This window comes from Lolium rigidum, chromosome 2 (assembly GCF_022539505.1).
Source record: "Lolium rigidum isolate FL_2022 chromosome 2, APGP_CSIRO_Lrig_0.1, whole genome shotgun sequence".
NCBI classification, from domain to species: Eukaryota; Viridiplantae; Streptophyta; class Magnoliopsida; order Poales; family Poaceae; genus Lolium; species Lolium rigidum.
Genome location: NC_061509.1, coordinates 40,856,632 through 40,877,738, shown reverse-complemented (window position 1 = coordinate 40,877,738; position 21,107 = coordinate 40,856,632). Strand labels below are relative to the sequence as shown.

General features: G+C 47.4%; 1 protein-coding gene across 1 annotated transcript; it reads left to right on the top strand.

The window, feature by feature from the left end:
- Positions 1–1,376: 1,376 nt before the first annotated feature.
- LOC124689572 lies at positions 1,377–5,818 on the top strand. Its single transcript, XM_047223082.1, has 2 exons — positions 1,377–1,880; positions 4,807–5,818. Exons 1-2 carry the CDS (start codon positions 1,377–1,379, stop codon positions 5,647–5,649), a joined length of 1,347 nt encoding a protein of 448 aa, XP_047079038.1. The 3' UTR covers positions 5,650–5,818.
- The last annotated feature ends 15,289 nt before the right edge of the window (positions 5,819–21,107 follow it).

Genomic DNA, 21,107 nt, shown 5'->3' with positions numbered 1-21,107 from the left:
ATCCAGGATATCTTTTTCAATTTTTTGAAATTTTAGAATAAACATAGAATTTAGTTTTCTTAATAGGTGCACTTAGACCCATGGGTCAAAACACCATGTCCATACTTGATATTCTTAGATTCATACTGAAAAGCATTTTCTATTGATACAAAGTTTTCTTTCGGAAATGTGTGCCAGTCTTATTCATTGGAATGGAGAGACATCGGCCCCTTGCTTGCTAGCCAATTATTCCTCTGTTTCTTGCTATAAACATCCACAAATTTACTGTCTATTTCTGGACTCTGCAAACTATGTAATCTAAGGATCCACGATATTGTACAATTCGTTTTCCAACTTCAATTAGAATAAGGGAGGCACGTAAGCGCGAGTACGCACGCTTTAGAGTTTAGGCTATTTTCTTCTTGGCCAAGATTTTTGAATTTTTATTGCCGAAAAAACGGTTTCACCAGTTTCTAGAAAATTGTAATGCCAGATGAAATTTACTGGTATTTAAATAATTTTTTTTGATTAATTTGTAAATCTTTTTGACAATTTTTTGGTTTGTATTTCCGGAAACATAGTTTACCCATGTCTCCACGGGCATTTTTTCTTACAGAGGGGAAAAACCCCTGCTCTAGTGTCCACATCGACGACCACGAGGTAGAGGTGGCAAATTTGTGGATCTCCGAAGGCTTGTAGTCGTACGTACATGACAAGGATGTGTATGCGATGTTTATTTTTTTTTTCTCAAAAGTAAGATAGCGAAATCGTTTTGAAAATCCTGGGAGCATATAGCTAACATTGCATCGATGCATTATTTATTTTGGCAGTGCATCAATCTTATAGAAACATATGAAGATTTTTTCTGTTGAGAGGACATATGGATCGAGAATATTATCGCACCTTCTTTGTAAGCGTATAAAATATCTATAACTTATTTCCATGGGTAATTTACGCACGTAGTAAACACAAACTTATAGAAGCAATAAGCGTAAAAATTTCTCTATAACTTAAAGATTTTTCCGTAAATAAATAGAGATAGACGTGTGTGGTAGGAAGTTAGGGAAAAATAAACAACGTGGCAGCATTGGAAGTTGCGCGCGCGCGAGACCACGAGAGGAGGTATACGGGCGTCGAAGCGAAGCACCAAACGGCCGGAGCACGATCGACCCACTCAAAAGGAGTTTGGAGTTGGGTCACGCCACCCTCCCGCCCGGCTTCCGATCTCGCGACCACACCGATCGTCGAGACGAGAGACGAGACCCTTCACCAACGCACGCTCCACCCACCGCCCACCGCGACGACGGGCTCCATGATCTACCTAGCTGCCTGCTAGAAAGGACACCGATCGAGCGCATAGTGCTCCTGCTAGCTAGCTGCTCGATCGCCCGGCCGTCATGAAGCCGGCAGGCACGGCCGCCGAGCACCACGACCACCCGGCCTCCCCGCGCGCGTCACAGTCGCAGCGCCGCCGCCTGGCCGCCGTGGTGGCCCCGCTGCTGCTCTTCCTCGCCGCCGCGCTCTCCTTCCCGTCCGCCCTCCGCCTCCCCGCCCTGCAGTTCCCGCCGCGCCTGCCCCTCCAGCAACCGCCGGCTCGCTCTCCTCATCATCCTTCTAAGCGCGTGGCGGTGTGCCTGGTGGGCGGTGCGCGGCGGTTCGAGCTCACCGGCCCCTCCATCGCGCGCCACCTCCTCAACAGCCTCGGCGACGACAAGACCGGCGTGGACGTGTTCCTGCACAGCCCGCTGGACGCCGACGCCTACAAGTTCTCGCTCCTCGCGCGCGCCGTCGCGGACACCACCACGCTGGCCGCCGTCAGGGTGTTCCGGCCGGAGCCCGTGGAGGAGACCCCCGAGCGCGCCCGCGTGCTCACCGCCGCCAACTCCCCCAACGGCATCCAGGTACGTAACCCGTCCACCCGCGCTACTACCATGTTTGTTCCTTGCTTGCCTCGAGTTTGGAACTTTGGATTGCTTGCTTGCTTCGTCTCTCTCTCCATGCATCCCTGCTCTTGCTTGCCGCGCATTGCATCCATGGAATCTTCTTCCTTGTTAAACAAACCTCATTATTTTAAACAAAATCGACGGATCTTGCGTGCCAAGATTCGATCGGTCCATCAATCAGCCAGACAGCCAGCCCCCTTTCCGAAGCAAACACATAAATAAACATCAAAACCTTTCTCCGTATACTAGCTTTGTTGCACGCCTCGCTTAATTGGGAACCCGGATCGTAACGGAGGCGGTTTCTCTCGCAGTAAAATCAATCCAGGAGGCGCGCGGGACGGTTTTAAACACTCTTTGATTTGATTCGTTTCTTATTTGGAGTCCAACAAACTGCCGATTGCCGGCCTAATTAAACATGCCACGATCGATCTGGTACATAACGTCTTGCAGATAGACACCTACTTAATTGCGGATTTGTTGCTTCAGATAGACACCATCCATCTGCATTTTTTCGTCGTCCTTCCATTGCGAACTCGAAACCGACGTTCGCGCGCGCGTTACATCAGCACTGAAACCCGTGGCCCGCTGGAGAGGGAAAAGATAGAGGTCCTACGCGCCTGCCTGCCTACCCTTCCTGAAAAACTGACAGCGAACGCCAAACGATCGTTATCGATCAAACGTCTCGATCTAACCGGTGGCTTGGCTGACATGAGCGTCTGAAACTTTGGTCGACTTGTTCTACGGATGAGAACGTATTTTCGTAGATATAGTTCGATCAAGATCACTGCAAACCAACTTGATTGAATTCCGATGGAGAGAGATCGAGCAGGGCAAGCGAACAAACTGGACACGTCTACTTTAGCCTAGGTAGGTAGCGACGCCTGCATGCCAACTTGTTCCAAGTGGCAGCACCCGTCTCACACACAGGTCGATCACCTAATCTATTAGGCCCTGTCAAATACAGAAAATATTCGGTGGTAACGTACGATTTTGATTCTGTTTCGAGGGAAGAAAGAGATAGTATTAATTTGATTTGTATAGGTAGTATGTGGCGCAGTTGGCGGCTGCGCGCGGTCGTCATGCAAACCGTCCACACAGTCAAAAGTCAACTGAACTGTATTACTAATACTACATACGTAATGCAACTGCCTACCTCAATCGGCTAGGTGGCATATATATGCGTGTATCTAAATAGATGCTCACCCATTTTAGTTCTTTTCATTGTTTTAGTTCAAGAATTATGAAACAGAGGGAGTAGCACCACGAAAAGTGGTATCCTTGTCTCACAACAAGCTAGGGACAAGTCAAGATGGCATGCCATGGATGATGCAAGGTTTTGGCTCCCTACTTTTTTTTTTCTTCCTTCGAGGGAGCTCGGGATTCCCGTACCATGGAAAAACTCAAAAAACAATTGAATTTAAAATTTCCTCAAAACATGCCGCGAAGTGTGATCGATCGACCAAGAACGTGCATGCATCATGCATGCATGGACTTCTCTACTATACCAGAGTGCGCGATGACAGTTTATTGTACTACTATAACATCTCCACGTTTTTCTAAGAAAAAGAAAAGGTCCCCTAAAAAGTTGATCATCGTCTACCTTCGCAAAAGTTTCAATCCAGTCTCTCCTTTCCCGTCTTCTTTATCTTGTTGCCGTCTTTCGAATTCTGCATGCATCTGTCCAACAACCACCAAAAAGATTTATGTGTTGGATAATATAGGTACCGTTAATAATTATTTTTTCAATTGGAGGCAAGAGCAAGACACCAACCACTACAGGTATATGAGAGCAAATCCGACGTTTGCCGTTTTGCCTGTTGTTTCATCCGGCTACGGCCGGTCGCTTGTTCTACACACTCTCTGGCTTGATTAATCACTGGAAGCGACAAAGCGAACCAATTGGCCATTTTTAATCAGTGCAATAGGGAGGAAAGAGTAGTGGCACTAATTAATCACAAATCTGTCAGTCGATCCAAAGACTGGTTTCAGATCAACGTATATACTTCTTGCAGCACTTGCTTTCCCGGGAGAGACTTGTATAGGATCTCTCCATTAGGTAGGATCATAGGATCAACCCAGAAAAAACATACTTTGAACAGGCGAAAAAATCTGAAAATAATAAACAGCATGCATATAGGTTGTATCTACAACTCCAAGAAATTTCAGCTTAAAATCTGATCTACACTTGGAGAAACAAAAAAGACAAATTCTATTATGAATAGTGTCAGATCTGGTTGAGTAGTATTTCACACTATTCACACTCAGATTTATCTTTTGTGTGTCTTCAAATGTATGTCGAATTTGAAGTTGCAAATTTTTGACGTTACATATATAACATAGATGTGTGTTGTGATTTTTTTTCAGATTTTTTCAACAAGTTTTGTCTTTGCAAAAAAATTGATCTCATAGATCCTATCTAAGACCTGATCAGTCTTCCCCTTGCTTTCCCCCCAACCGTAGAATATACTCAACAATTGACAGATGTGTGATTAGCTGAGTACTATGAACACTACCAACAATTTATACTCAACTAGTCATACTTGTGTCACGAGAAGCAAACTCGCATCTTACGGCTGCTAGCTACCTAGTAGTCGCGTGAACAATGCACATGGTTTAGTGTATGATCAGTTGATACTACTTTGCTGGGTTGCCAGTACAGTCCCTGCTAAATGCTAATACTACCTTGGGTTTTGAACATCATCTGACCTGCACATGCATTTGGGAAGAAGACTCCGATCCTTGCATACTACTCCAAAACCATTTGACCAACTAAAACTAATAATAATCTTGTAGGCTCTGCACATGCATGTCACTTCTAACTCTCTTAATTAACTTGATTTATACTACTTCTAACCTTGCTGGCCATTTGCAACTATGTACGCAGGGTCTTCTCCAGTACTTCCACCTGGTGGAGGGATGCTTGGACTTGATCCGGGAGCGGGAATCTCGAGGCAACTTCACCTACGCCTGGATCCTCCGAACACGTGTCGACGGCTTCTGGACTGCGCCGCTCTCTGCGGATGATGCCTTCCCACGGTCCGATGGTGTCTACGTAGTCCCGGAGGGCTCCACGTTCAGCGGCCTCAACGATCGACTCGGTGTCGGGACCCGTGCCGCCTCAAAGGTCGCGTTATCCCGCCTCTCCATGCTACCCCGGCTAGGCGAGGCCGGGTACACAGACCTCAACTCGGAGGCGGCCTTCATGGCGCAGCTAGAGGTGTCCGAGGTGGCAGCGCGGGAGAGGAGGATGCCCTTCTGCGTGCTCAGCGATCGGAAGTATGCATACCCGCCGACAGGCTATGGTGTGCCCGTGGCGTCACTCGGGAGCCCCGGCCCGCTCAGCGGGGCCAAGTGTCGACCATGCCATCGTCCTGTGGCCTGCAGCGAGGGGTGCGCAGTTGAGCAGCTGGAACACGCGTGGAGCTGGACGGAGTGGCGGAACGGGACATTGGAGTTGTGTGACGCGAGCGGACCATGGGAGGACGGGTGGGAGGAGGTGTTCGACCAGGCTGCTGGCAAGGAGGCAGCGGAAGAGCGGTTGAGGGTTGTGAGGATGGGGATTGAGGAGTGCAAGATAGAGATGGAGGCGCTCCGGGCACGGACGGAGCATTGGGATGTGCCAAGCTCCGATGAGATATGCCGCCTCGGTCTCGGCAGCTCGACAACGACATCAGCTAGCCGCCGATCCGGCCCTTTCTCTTCGTCTTCAAAAGAGACAAGTAGTTAGTCCAACACCCTTGACAATTTCTTTGTCACTTGGCAAACTTTGTACAAATTTTATACACAAGTGTTAGTGACCAATCAATGATATGTAATATATGGGAGATAGGATTGGCATAGTTGGGTCCTTCTGTATGTAACACGCCAGGATTTTGGAGAAATTAACCTACATGGAATTTTTGGCATTCCAAAGGGACAGATAAAACAAAGATTTGAAAAGTTATTTAGTGTGCTACCAAGGCTGCCATGATTTACAATATCAATGTGCTCTCCTAGCTTTTACTAAAATATGTATGCTTGAGCAAATTAATCGGGCACCATGGTAGCTAGATATATTATCTACCGTCACCTAAATATCTGATCCAAATCTGATTTAACTACGGAGAAATAAACGACAAATTTCAGTAGTGGAGCCAACAGAAAACAACTGCTTGGTAGCGACACCGGGAAGCTAGTTGCGTGGGCGTGCCAAAGTTGTCCAAGTGGCAGCAGCAGGCGCCACATAGACCATGCAACATGTCAAAATGAAGGGGGAAATTTTGCAGCGGCGATGAAACAGGCCGGTTAGATTTTCATGTTTAACCGAAAAGAGGAAGACATTTTGATTTTTATGTTGATGATACCGCCGGCCGAGATTTGGTGTTCGTGCACTCACACAACAAGCAACCCTTAAATTTCCTGTAGAGGTAGTGTGTTTATAAAATCAACGGTGAGACCATTACTTCCAAAAAAAATGACGATAGACGGATAGAGACGCATTATCACATATACTTTAGTAATATAATGGATGGTCCGTTAATTGTCATGATTGAAGGCAAAAAGCTAAATGACCCTACTATAGTCATGAAGTGATAGTTCTGCATCTTGTGGATTGGGGGGGGGGGGGGGGGGTCTATTAGGGATGATACGGTTGTCTTTACATAACATGACCTTGACAAGCCTAAGAACCTGAACAATTTTATCATTGTTCGGGCAACTCTTAGGACTCAAAATAAAATTTCACAAGAGCCAATTGTTTAGCACATGATGATGCCACTCTTTATACCGAACTATTCAGTTGCGAGTAAGACCAAGTTCCTATTGGGTATTCCAATACATTACACGGGATCCACAAATGCCTAATGAAAACAAGTCGAGGACCGCGTGCAAAAAAGGCTTAGTAGCTAGAAATGGAAGCTACTATTCCTTGATGGAAGATTATTTTTTATAAACTCCACTAGTAGAAAATAGGGCTTTTGTCCAATGCCCCTGGGAGGTTTAGTTCCGATTTTAAAACGAACCAGGACCAATGGGGGGGGGGGGACATTGGTCCCGGTTCATCCGGCGCGGGGCGACGCCACCCACTAGTCCCGACGCGTACAAGTTCTCCCTCTTCTCCGGCGCCGTCGATGACAAGACCATGCTGGCTGCCGTGCGGTGTTCTGGCCGGAGCCCGTGGAGGGGACCCCCCACAATGGGAAAATAAGATTTTACGGTGCAACTATTTTTTCATGTAGTGCCCGAGCGCGCGTGTCCTCACCGCAGCCAACTCCCCCAACGGCATCCACCACGTCGTTGTTTCTGGCTTTCCTCGAGAGTTCGGATCGCTTGCTTCAGTCCTCGATTGATCCCTGCATGCTCTTGATTGCCGCGCATTGCATCCATGGAATCCACTCTTAAACAAACCTTAATGTTAAAAAGGCACCAATCTTGCGTGCCAAGATTCGATCGGTCGATCAATTAGAGCAAGAACAATAGAAGAGCCATCAACGGGCTATAAGAGAGTGCCATGTTATCTATAATTAGCTTATAGTCAATACGTATAATAGTTAGCTATAGGAATGTGCTATTTTTTTGTGAATGACCCACATATCACTCTCACAAAGTGCCTAGGAGCACGCGCTGCAGCTGGCTATTATCTTGTAGCCTGCATCTCTTCTCTCTCATCTTTTCTCTCATCCAATTCAGCAACTCTTATAGCCTGCTGACTGTACCTTATTGTACTTGCTCTTAGCCACACAGTCCCCTTTCCGAAGCAAACAGTTAAAAAATTCAAAACCTTTTTCCCCTGCACGCCTCACTTAATAGGGACCCGGATCGTAACGGAGGCGCGCGGTTTCTCTCGTAGTAAAATTATGGGCGCGCGGGGCGGTTTAAAACTCGGGATTTGATCGATTCGTTTCTTATTTTTAGCGTCCAACAAACTGCCGATTGCCGTCCTAATTAAACATGGCACGATCTGGTTGCATAACGTCCTGCAGATAGACGCCTACTTAATTGCGGATTTGTTGCTTCAGATGGAAGATGGGTTGCCACATCCACCTTTTCGTCCTTCTTTCGCGCGCGCGTTACATCACGGCTGGAACCAGTGGCTTATTGGAGAGGAAAAGGTAGCGACGTACTACCCTGTACCCTGTCTGAAAACTGACAGCCAAATCCCAAAAAACGATCGTTATCGACCAAACGTCTCTAACCGCCCGCTGGCTTGACATGAGGGTCTGAAACTTTGGTCGATCTATTCTACGGATGAGAACGTACTACTTCCATAGATATAGATCGATCAAGGATCACTGCACCAATTTGATTAACTTGGGATGGAGATGGAGCCGGGAGCACGAGCAACCGAACGAACTGGACTCGTAGGAAGATAGCGATTTTGAATTTGTTTAGCTTCGATCGAGGCCGGGAAGAAAGATGGCCAGACATATTTGATCCATAGCTAGCTAGCACATGGCAGTTACCGGCCGGCCATGTAAACCTGTACGTCCAAGGTAGATGACCCGGAGAGCCTAGCACAATATAGGCCTATAAGTCTCTGTAATATAGTCTATAAAGTAGTGGCAAAGTGTTTAGTAAACAGGTTGAGACCTATTCTAGGCGAGATTATCTCAGAAGCTCAGAGTGCCTTTGTCCCGGGCAGACTCATCACAGACAATGCCCTACTAGCTTTCGAGTGTATGCATTACATACAACAAGAGAATGACCCGGAGAAGAGCTTTTGTGCATATAAGCTAGATCTCTCTAAGGCGTACGATCAGGTTGACTAGGGATTCTTGAAGCAGATGATGTACAAGCTTGGCTTCTCTCATTAGTGGGTGATTTGGATTATGGCATGTGTCACCTCGGTGAGATACTCTACTCTGTAAAACTTAACGGAGTTTTGCTTGAATCGTTCACACCGCCGCGTGGGCTACGGCAAGGTGACCCCCTGTCTCCGTTTTTATTCCTTTTTGTAGCTGATGGTTTATCTGCCTTATTGAAGCAAGGAGTGGATTCAAACCAAGTGGAACCAGTTTGTGTATGTCGGAGGGCTCCAGGAATATCACACATCCTCTTTGCTGATGACACTATATTGTGTTGGTTGTAGTTTGGCGGAACGTACCGTGGAGCTGGGTACGGTTGCGTGTTATATAGTAGGGCACAAAAGCCGTAAAGTACATGAAAAGGTATCCGTATACAAGTCATACGGTATACACAACTAACATCTAACACTCCCCTTAATCTAAACCTTTTGAAAGGTTGAGATTACGTTTAAACTCATCTAACCTCTTTACAGGGAGAGCTTTTGTGAAGCCATCAGCAACCTGATCCTTACTAGATATAAACCTGATACCTAGAAGATTTTTAGCAACTCTTTCTCTTACAAAATGAAAATCAATCTCAATGTGTTTGGTTCTAGCATGAAACACTGGATTTACAGACAAATAGGTAGCACCTAAGTTGTCACACCAAAGACATGGTTTTTCTCTTAGCTTAACACCAAGTTCAGCAAGAAGAGCTTCCACCCAAATTAACTCAGCAGTAGCATTTGCCAGTGCCTTATATTCAGCTTCAGTACTTGATCTAGACACAGTGTCTTGTTTTCTGGCACTCCAAGAAACTAAGTTCGGCCCAACAAATATAGCAAAACCTCCTGTGGATCTTCTATCATCAAGAGAACCTGCCCAATCTGCATCCGAAAAGGCACCGAGAAATGTGGAGGAAGACCTTGCAAATGTAATTCCAACTTTCAATGTATCAAACACATATCTAAGTATACGCTTGACTCGCTGTCCAATGATCCGTAGTTGGAGCATGAAGAAACCGACATACTTTGTTAACAGAGAAGGCCAAATCCGGCCGTGTTAGAGTCAAATATTGCAAAGCTCCAACAATACTTCTATATTGTGTACTATCTTCAGGACCTAGAGGTGTACCATCATAAAGAGACAATTGTTCTGTAGAGGACAGAGGTGTAGGTGTAGCCTTGCATCCATTCATTCCCACTTTTGCAACTAAGTCACGAGCATATTTCTCTTGTGTCAAAATCAAACCATTAGGAGTTCTTTTGACTTCAATACCAAGAAAATAGTGTAGATCACCTAAGTCCTTGATAGCAAAATTCTCATTTAAATCTCGAAGCAAACAAGTAATAGCATGATCTGAGGAGCTTGTTACTATGATGTCATCAACATAAATAAGCATGTAGATGATGATACCTGACTTGTTATAAAGAAACAATGAAGTATCAGTCTTTGAGGGAACAAACCCGAGGGCACACAACTTGGAACTGAGTCTTGAATACCATGCTCGAGGTGCTTGCTTCAACCCATAAAGAGCCTTATCAAGTTTGCATATGTAGTGTGGTACAGAGGAACTTTCAAAACCTGGAGGTTGTTTCATGTAAACTTCCTCTTCCAGAACACCATGGAGAAACGCGTTCTTGACATCTAGCTGCCGTAGACTCCATCCACGAGAAACAGATATAGATAGAACAATTCTGATAGTAGCAATTTTAACTACAGGGCTGAAAGTATCTTCATAATCAATGCCATACCTCTGTTTGAAACCTTTTGCAACGAGACGTGCCTTATACCTATCAATAGTACCATCTGCCTTTTTCTTTATACGATACACCCATTTGCAATCAATTAAATTTCTGCTTTTACTTGGAGGAACTAGGGGCCAGGTCTTGTTGTCAATCAAAGCATCATATTCATCTTGCATTGCTTGTCGCCAATTAGGATCATTGAGAGCTTCCACAAGAGTGTAGGGCTCACCTGTAGAGGACAACATGCCATATCTAACAGTTCCATCAGTATACTTTTTGGGATTTCTTATACCTTTCTGAAGACGAGTGCGTGGTTCAACAAGTGGTGCAGCAATAATCTCCCCCCTTGCTGCAGCCACAGAGGATCCAGAGACAGCCCCAGATTCTGTGGCAGAAGAGACAGAGGGAGCAGCGCTGGCAGCGCCAGATGGCGAGACAGGACTGGCCGGTGGCGTGTGTTGGCCACGCGCTGTCGGAGACAGCGGTGGAGACCGGTCTGGCGCAGCGGACGAGGCTCCAGGTGGCGGGCTGGCAGAGGACGCGGGCGTGTGTCGAGCACACGCAGGCGGGGACCGCTCCGGCGCGGCAGGCGAAGCGCCAGATGGCGAGCCAGCAGCGGGCGAAGGTGTGGCGGGAGAATCCTCCTCGGGATCGGAGTCCTCGGGATCAGAGGATATCCGGGAATGTTCCTCTGCATTGTTTTCAGCGCCAGTTTCGTCATTTTCTGGCAGATCATCATCTTCAATTTCTGAGCTGATTTCAGCTCCAATTTCAGTGGGATTTTCAACAGTGCCTTCCACATCCTGTAGAACATGAACAATAGGCACAATAGGAGACATATGGTTATCAAAATTACGTGCACCCTCATGCGATGATGATGAATCAATAGTGAATGGAAGGAGTAAGAGTTCCTTTTTGAGAAGAGCACCGGCATTGGGATGTAGAGAGGCAAAAGGAAACACATTTTCATCAAAGACAACATCACGAGAGATGTAGATGCGACCAGTTGACACATCGAGACACTTAACACCCTTGTGAAGAGGACTGTAACCAAGAAAGACACATTGCTTGGAGCGGAAAGCAAGTTTGCGTTTGTTGTAAGGGCGAAGATTTGGCCAGCAAGCACAACCAAAAACTCGGAGAGCATCATAATTTGGTGTAATGTGAAGAAGACGTTCTGTGGGAGTCTCAAAGTTTAGAACTTTACTAGGGAGTAAATTAATGAGAAAAGTGGCAGTGAGAAAAGTTTCATCCCAAAACTTAAGAGGCATAGATGCATTGGCAAGTAAAGCAAGACCAACTTCAACAATATGACGATGTTTTCTTTCAGCGGAGCCATTTTGTTGATGGGCATGAGGACAGGAAACATGATGGGTAATGCCAACTTGCTGAAAAAATCCATTCAGTTTCTCATATTCACCACCCCAATCTGTTTGCATAGTAACTATTTTCCTATCAAACTTGCGCTCAACAAGCTGTTGGAAATTGAGGAAAGCTTGATAAACATCAGAACGCTTCTTAAGCAAATATATCCAAGTAAATTTACTAAAATCATCAATAAAGCTTACATAGTATGCATGTTTGCCCACAGAGAGGGGAGCAGGGCCCCATACATCAGAGAAAACTTGTTCTAGAGGGGCAGTGGAGACACTGGTAGATATAGAATATGGCAACTGATGACTCTTAGCTAACTGACAAGAATCACAAATATATGGGGTACTCTCATGTGTGTAAGCTATTTTATTTTTCCTAAGAACTTGTTGAACCACAAAGGAAGATGGATGACCTAAACGACGATGCCATGTAGAGGATGATGGCTTTATTGCGGCGAAGGCAAGCTTGGAGGTCTCATGAAACATAGGCACCAAGGGGTAGAGACCACCATAGCAGGGGCCCCTAAACAGAATTCTTCGAGTTTCCTGGTCCTTGATTAAGAAGAAGAAAGGGTGAAACTCAATAAAGACATGATTATCAAGAGTGAACTTATGCACAGACAAAAGATTTTTGGATGCATTAGGGACATGAAGGATGTTGTTAAGATCAAAGGAACCATGAGGGGTACGCAAAATTGAATTACCAATATGACTAATAGGCATGCCATTACCTTCAGCAGTGCGAACCCGATCTTGTCCATTATACTTGTTGGCGATGTGAAGCTTGTTCAATTCACTGGTGATATGGTCAGTGGCACCTGTATCAGTATACCAGTTTGTGTCCACTCCATAGGATGCAAGATGTGCACCCTTATCTCCTTTTTCTCCCTTGTCTTTCTTGTCATCCGAGTAGCGCCACCAACAATCCGAGGCGGGGTGACCATGGATCTTGCAAATTTGACATTCAGTATCAACATAGGGAGTGGGGGCGCGGTCACGGCGTCCACCCCCGTCGCGACGCTTGTCGCGTCTATCATCACGGCGATCACGATCGCCACGACGGTCATCACCACGCCAAGATCCGCGATCATCGCCACGTGCGAGTAGCGGTCATCATCTCTAGGGTGGCGGTAGCCACCACCTCCACTGCCCCCGCCACGGTGAGGACCACGGTCAGGGCTACGTCCACGCGGAGAAGAGTAGCGACGCTGAGGAGAGGTCCGACCACGGGAGCGCTGCTCACGGTCACGACGGGCCAGGTTTGCAGAGGAAACAAAGGTGCCATTTTCTTCAACCCCATTGCGCATATCATAGGAGGACAGCTGATCATAAAATTCATCCAGGGTGGTGCCAGGATTTCCATTGACTGTGGTGATAAGAGAGTTGTACTCAGTCTTGTCAAGACCATGGAGTAGATAGCCAAGAAACTCATCGTCCTCAATGGGCTTTCCAAGAGCAGTAAGTTCAGATGCAAACCCTCTCATCTTTGTGTAGTACTGATCAGCAGTCATGGTGAGCTTCTTGGTGTCATTGAGCTGTTCACGCAGGTGTTGGGCCTTGGTGCGGGAGGCAGTTTTGAACATGGCGTTGATGGTGGTCCAAGCTTCAGCGGTGGATTCAACGCCAAGGAGATGGGAGAGGATATCCGGGGACAAGCGTGTTCAAGAGAAACCGGAGAACCTGCTGATCTTTGGCCATCCAGGTGACATAGGCCGGGTTCTCCACGGTGACCTTCTTGTTGTCAACGTCATCGACTTCAACAAGCTTCGGCGGGGCGCGATCTGTCCCCTCAAGGAGAGACATCACATTGGCACCACGGAACGCGGGGAGGACAAGGGCCTTCCACGACGAGAAAATTGCCCCGAGTAAGTTGCTCGCGCCGGGGGCTCCAAGGGCGGCGGCAAGACCGGGGGTTGTTGATGACGAACTCATGGCGACGGCGGCAGATGGCAACGTCGGCGCGGTGGGCTAGGGTTTTGGCTGTTTTTGGTCGTGGGTTTTCTTGGGATCAGCGGCGGCTAGGTGTATAGCGGCGGCGTGATCTGTTGTCGTAGGGCGGCGGCGGTGGCTTTAGGGTTAGCACACAGCGGCGGCAGGTTTTTGGTGTAGGTTGTGATCGCGGTGACCGTAGGAAGAGAACTACGGCTACGGCGGGATGTAGAGGAGGAGGCGGCGGCGGCGGCTCGAAGGAGGAGCGGCGGCGGCGGCGGGTTTTGGATCGGCAGCTAGGTCAGGGAAGAGCCTGCTCTGATACCATGTTGGTTGTAGTTTGGCGGAACGTACCGTGGAGCTGGGTACGGTTGCGTGTTATATAGTAGGGCACAAAAGCCGTAAAGTACATGAAAAGGTATCCGTATACAAGTCATACGGTATACACAACTAACATCTAACATATTGTTCTTCAAGGCTAGCAAGCCCAGAGAGTGCAAACCATTGTTGACTATTATGCAGCGGCAACGGGACAATTAATCAACAAAGATAAATGCTCTATCCTTTTTGGAGAGGGATGCCCGCAAGGAATCCAGGAGGAAGTGAAGAGTGTCTTGCAAGTCCAAGCTAATGCATTTGAGGAAAAGTATCTAGGCTTACCTACTCCTGATAGTCGTATGCACAATATAAGATTTCAAAACTTGCAAGAGAAATTGTTGAAACGTATACTCATTTGGGGAGATGGACTCTTATCTCAAGGTGCAAAGGAAATACTTATAAAGGCTGTAGCCCAGGCGATTCCAACCTACATAATGGGAGTTTTTAAGCTTCCACTGTCTGTTTGTGATGATCTCACGAGAATGGTGAGGAATTATTGGTGGGGAGCACGGGAAGGGAAGCGAAAAACTCACTGGCTGGCTTGGGATAATGTTACATGCCCAAAGTCTCTTGGAGGATTGGGGTTTAGGGACTTCCGTGTTTCTGCTTGCTCGCCAAGCTTGGAGGCTGATCACCTATCCAGAGAGCCTCTGCGCGCGTGTGCTTAGGGCACGATACTATCCCAATGGACAGATCCAAGACACAGTTTTCTCTGGCAATGCTTCAGCACCCTGGAAAGGTATCCAACATGGCCTTGATCTTCTGAAAAAAGGCCTTATCTGGCGGATAGGTAACGGAGAAAACGTCATATGGCGAGATCCTTGGGTGACACGGCCCCATGATTATAGGCCGGTCTCAAAACAGGGAAGGTGCAGGCTTAGGCGTGTATCTCAATTACTAACGCCAACTGGAGACTGGAATGTCGCCTTGCTTCACCGTCATTTCTTGCGGGTGGACATCGACACCATCATGAAGATCAAGCCATCACCGCGGGCACATGACGTTCTGGCATGGGCGCCGACGCGTACTGGCGTCTTCTCCGTCAAGTCGGCTTATTGGCTTGGTATGGAGGAAGGACGTCGGCCTTCTCAAGGCGCTGCGAGCAGGGCACCGGATGGTTGTAGGACCATTTGCAAGCAACTTTGGGGTGCCCTGCCCCCTAAAGGTACGCATCTTCGGCTGGAAAGCTGCAACAAATTCTTTGGCCACTTGGGAGAATAAATTTTGACGGAAAATGGAAGTTTCTAATGTCTGTAAAATTTTTGGTATGGAATGTGAGAGCACATACCATGCACTGTGTAGGTGTCCAATGGCGCGAGCTTTATGGATGGAGATGACTGATGAATGGAAGCTCCCAGATGTCACACCGTTTGAGCATCTTGGGAAGTAGTGGATCCTACACTTGCTGGATGGGAGATCGGAGCTGGAACGCATGAGAATCCTGATGACTTTATGGAGGATATGGCATGCTCGCAATGAGGTCATCCACGACAAGCTAGCTCCTTCGATCGAGAGTTCACGAAGGTTTCTTTGCACCTATGTTGATTCTCTGATGTCCGTCAAGTACTACCCGCAGGCAGATGTAAAAGGCAAGCAACCAGTAGTTGAGAACCATGAGGAGATCCGGAGAGAGAGGAGGTTTCAGCAACACTGTCAAAAACTGGGCAGTACATGGCTAAAACCTGATGCAGGCTTCCTAAAGCTCAATGCGGATGGGTCTTACTGTGAACATGCAGGGAACGGGGGTGATGGCTTGGTCCTGCGGGAGCAGTTTTGTTGGCGGCTTGCCAACACATTCCAGCATGCACCTCGCCGCTGGAAGCTGAGCTTGTTGCTTGCAGGGAAGGCATCGCCAAGACAAGAGAGTGGTCTGATCAGATGTGCATTGTTGAGATGGACAGCGTGGAAGCAGTTCGGATGATCAAGTCTACAGACTTGGATAGATCATGTTTCAGCCATACGGTGCAAGAAATCAAGCAATTGATGCAGTTAGATCCTAGGTACAAGTTGATAGCAGTCGATAGGAACCAAAATCGAGCTAGTCATTTGGTAGCAAATAGGGGAAGATCGAGTGCTGAAAATGTAACCTGGATCAGGACTGCTATGCGTGTTGCCTACAGGAGGCTCCTCCTGTAGCCTATCAATACAATATTTCTTTCGCAAAAAAAAAGGTTTCCGTGGTCAAAGGTCAACTATACTGCATAAAATACCACTCCGTATTATTAAACAAAGGTAGTACAATAGAGGTCACGCAACTGAGCCAGGTGCATGACACGTAGCACGTACGTGTATGTAAAAAAGGATTTGTAAAACGACGACTTGTCTGACGACGATCGAGCATCGTACTAGGCTCGTAGCTACCACGGGTAGGTGCATGTGTATCTGTGTGGACGTGTGTATGTAAAAAAAGATTTGTCGATTCCAGAAGCTGGATTACTAATTAACATACTGCCCATTTGCAACCATGTACGCAGGGGATGCCTGGACCTGATCCGGGAGCGCGAATCTCAAGGCAACTTCACCTACGTCTGGATCCTCTGCACCTGCGTGGACGGCTTCTGGACCGTGCCGCTCTCTGCCGATGACGCCTTCCACGCTCCGATGGCGTCTACGTTGTCCCGGAGGGCTCCACGTTTAGCGGCCTCAATGATCGGCTCGGTGTCGGGACCCGTGCCGCCTCAAAGGTCGTGTTGTCACGCCTCTCCATGCTGCCCCGGCTTGGCGAGGCCGGGTACACGGACCTCAACTCGGAGGCGGCGTTCATGGCGCAGCTGAAGGTGTCCAAGGTAGCAGCGCGGGAGAGGAGGATGCCCTTCTGCATGCTCAGCGATCGGAAGTATGCATACCCGCCGACAGGCTATGGTGTGCCCGTGGCGTCGCTCGGGAGCCCCGGCCCGCTCAGCGGGGCCAAGTGTCGACCATGACGTCGTCCTGTGGCCTGCAGCGAGGGATGCGCGGTTGAGCAGCTGGAGCACGCGTGGAGCTGCACGGAGTGGTGGAACGGGACATTGGAGTTGGGTGACACGAGCTGACCATGGGATGACGGATGGGAGGAGATGTTCGACCAGATTGCCGGCAAGGAGGCAACGGAAGAGCGGTTGAGGGTTTCGAAATGGGGCTTGAGGAGTGCAAGACAGAGATGGAGGCGCTTCGGGCACGAACGGAGCAGTGGGATGTACCAAGCTCCGGCGAGATTTGCCGCCTCAGTCTCAGCAGCTCGAGCGTCGGCGAACCGCCGATCCGGCCCTTTCTCTTCATCTTCAAAAGAGACAAGTAGTTAGTCCAACACCCTTGAGAATTTCCTTGTCACTTGGCAAACTTTGTACAAAATTTATACACAATTGTTAGTCCCGTTTCAAAAAAAAAAATATATACACAATTGTTAGTGATCAATCAATGGTACGTAAAATACGGGATATATAATTGGTATAGTTGTGTCCTTCTGTATGTAACATGCCATGATTTTGGAGAAGTTAAGCTACAAGGAATTTTTGGCATTCTAAAGGGACAGATAAAATAAAATTTTGAAAAATTATAGTGTGCTGCCAAGGCTGCCATGATTTGCAATATTAATGTGCTCTCCTAACTTTTAGTAAAATATGTATGCTTGAGAGAATTAATCGAGCATCACCCAAAGATCTGATCCAAATTTGATTTAACTACGGAGAAATAAATGACAAATTTCAGTCGTGGAGCCAACAGAAAACAACAGCTTGGTAGCGACACCAGCAAGGTAGATGTGTGATGAGGACATCCCTACTACACCACTACCTCCGTCATTGATAAATGAAGATGAACCTGCCGTGAAGCTCAAGTCCAATGAAGTTCGGATTGGACCAATTACAAGGGCTCGTACGAAGCTACTTAAACAACAGGTGAACTTGTTTCTAAACGGTACTTTGATTGATGAGAACTTTATACTTCCTAAATCCTATTACTTATGTATCATCAGGTATCAAGAGGAGACGAGCGTCGCACGAGGAGTAGAGGAGCAGCTGGACATGAAGACGGACGTCAAGATGGACGTGAAGCTGGACATGGAGCTGGACATAAAGATATCTCATGGTCGCGCGAGGGAGGAGCGGGAGGCATGCGCGAGAGGAGAAGACGACGTCCAGGCCGGTCCAGCACCCGGTCCGACCGGCCCCCAGACCGGCCAGCCCGGTCCCCGGCCCGGTTGACCGGTCGCCAACCGGCCGTCAACCGGATATGATGCATCGTACCGGGCAAAAACCGGAAAGTTGCGAAGTTTCCGGTTGCCGCCCGGTTGACCGGACGCCGGACCGGCCGACCCGGTCCCCGGCCCGGTTGATCGGATTCCGGACCGGATTCGTCCGAGTCCGCTCTCGACCGCATCTATTCTGGGTCGGTTATTCTTGTATCTTTTCGACTCGTAACTCGTCCCGGACACCTATATAAGTGCTCGTGACGCCCCCTAGCTGCTTTAGACCACGTTTAAGATAAACCCTAGTTCTTAGTTGTTTGCTCTAGCAAAACTATTGAATCCCTACACCATATTGCTTGATATTGTGTAGATCTCGAAAAAGTCTTGTGTGATCTCGCTGTTCCATTGGGAATTAGACGATTGCAACTTACCGTTTCGTGGTCGGCGGCTACGTGCGCAAGTGTGTGGAGTTGCGAATATCTTGCAGTGGTTGAGAGCTGTTGCATTGGCGACAGGGACCAATCGAGAGATCTCGTTGCGTCATACAAGTTATCATCCACTTCATCGTCGTGTTTCTCCGCTGCCATCACCCCATGATCATCATCACCACCGTTGCTTACTGAGAAGATCGGGCCACCCCTTATCATCTTGGTATCAGATTTCCAGTTTTCCTCGGTAAGCCATCCACAATCCACCCCATAGTTGAGTTGTGAGTGTCTCCTATCCAGAAAAAAGCCATAAAAAGTTAGAGTTAGGGTTTGCCATAGCCTTAGATTGCACTAATTTCGAGTTTTTAGTTGCTTTTCGTAGTTGTTTTTGCGTATCTTTTTCTTTCCATCTAGTATTGTTAGGGTTTGTGTTTTCTCTATCATCTAGTTTATCATATTGTGTCAGTTTTTGTTACTCCGAGTCCACATAGCGTACAGTGTGCTTGTTCCCAACCATAGACACAGCCTTTCGATATAAAGTGACTAGGAACTTCCACAGAAGAGACTAGTTTTACCGCTCGACAGGCTGCTCGTTAGGTTCTCGGTGCTTTGCATATTTGCTGTTGGCCGTGTTATCAAGGAGTTGTGTCAGAAAAAAAAATCCAAAAAGAAAAGTGAAGTGCTAGTTGAATCAAGTGAAGGCCTAAGTTTACTTTACTGCACCTGTAGTTGAGCAATCTTGTGCCTATCTCGTTGAGCTTTGCTAGCGTCTCTCTTGTGCATTGCAACCTTTCCCACATATAGTTGCATTGCCCCATTATATCGCCTTGTGTGAGTATCATTGTTTGTCTACGGTCAGCACTAGAGCTTGTTATTGGTGCAAATAGGTAGCCTACCTACAACCCCACATATACCTTGCTTTGTCGTGTGATTTGTTCTTATGCCCTTGATATTCGCTTCGCTACATCCGTGCACTAGTTGTTACTACAAGTGGTAAGCAACACTAATTTACTTTGGAACGGTAAGATCTCCTTTTCTTATCAGCTTTTGAGTGAGTTGTGAGAGTACCACCATATATTTTTGATTTAGTGCACTAATCTACTAACGATGTCTCGCTAGTGATCATAAACTTGTTAACCAGGAAAACAAGAGTGCTACCGATATCATCACATGGAGGGAGTATGAGGCTCTTCGTAATGAGATGCGACGTGAATTCCGCGCTCGTGACGATGTGCTTAATGGGAAGGTTGAAGAGATCTCCCAAAAGCTGGATGCTACTCATGTGACCATCACTACAATGCAAGATCAAATGACGGATGTACAACGCAGTCTTGCTGATTTGCGTTTGGCGGTTGAGAATTTGACCGCGCAACAACAACAAGAAGATGACGAAGATCCTGAGCTTCAAGATGACGCACACAATGCTCGTGATGCGCCACGTGATCATCATCCTCGTGGTTGGGTTCCACTTGGCCGCAATGGTCGTGGACAAGATGAGGAAGATGGTTTGGGTAAGCCCAAGTTTTCTATCCCCAAGTTTGAAGGAGGAGCTGATGTTGAAGAATACCTCACTTGGGAGCTCAAGATTGAGAAGTTGTGGAGCTTACATCCACATTATACTGAAGACCGGAAGATTAAGCTTGCTTCTTTCGAGTTTGATGGCTACGCTTTGCGTTGGTGGGATGCTTTTGTTCGTAATCGAGACGAGGATGGTGAGCAGCCTATACGCACATGGCGTGCCATGAAAGAGGCAATGACTTCTCTCTTTGTGCCTACAAATTACTTGCGGAATATATATGATAAGCTGACTCTATTGAGACAAGGTGTGAAGACTGTGGATAAATACTACATGGAGATGGAGATGCTTATGCAGCGTGACCGTGTTCATGAGTCTCTTGAGATGACAATGCAGCGTTTCCTCAACGGTTTGAAGTATGATATCAAAGGCATTGTTCGTCACTACAGCTACACCAATATGAATCAATTGTTACATCATGCAAGAGAAGCTGAATCACAATTGGCTGACGAAGCAAAGATCAAAGGTCGAGCTACAGGAGGTGGGCATTTCACACCCCGCGCGGCACCATCTTCGGCGCCGGCGCCTTCGACGCGCTCCGCACCTTACTCTACTCCGCCTAGTAAGCCGGTCTCCAATGTGTCAAACACAAAGAAGTCCGAATCTGCTGCAAGTACGAGTGGCTCTAATGTGTCTACCGCGCGTAACCGTGATATGGTTTGTCATACATGTGGTGGCAAGGGTCACTTCAAGAGAGATTGTCCTAACCGCAAAGTCATGATTATCAATGAGGACAATGAATACGAGACTCGGAGATGATGTTGATCCTAATGCTCCGGACGATGATGACTATGACACCGATGGTGAAGATGCATATCCGTCCGATG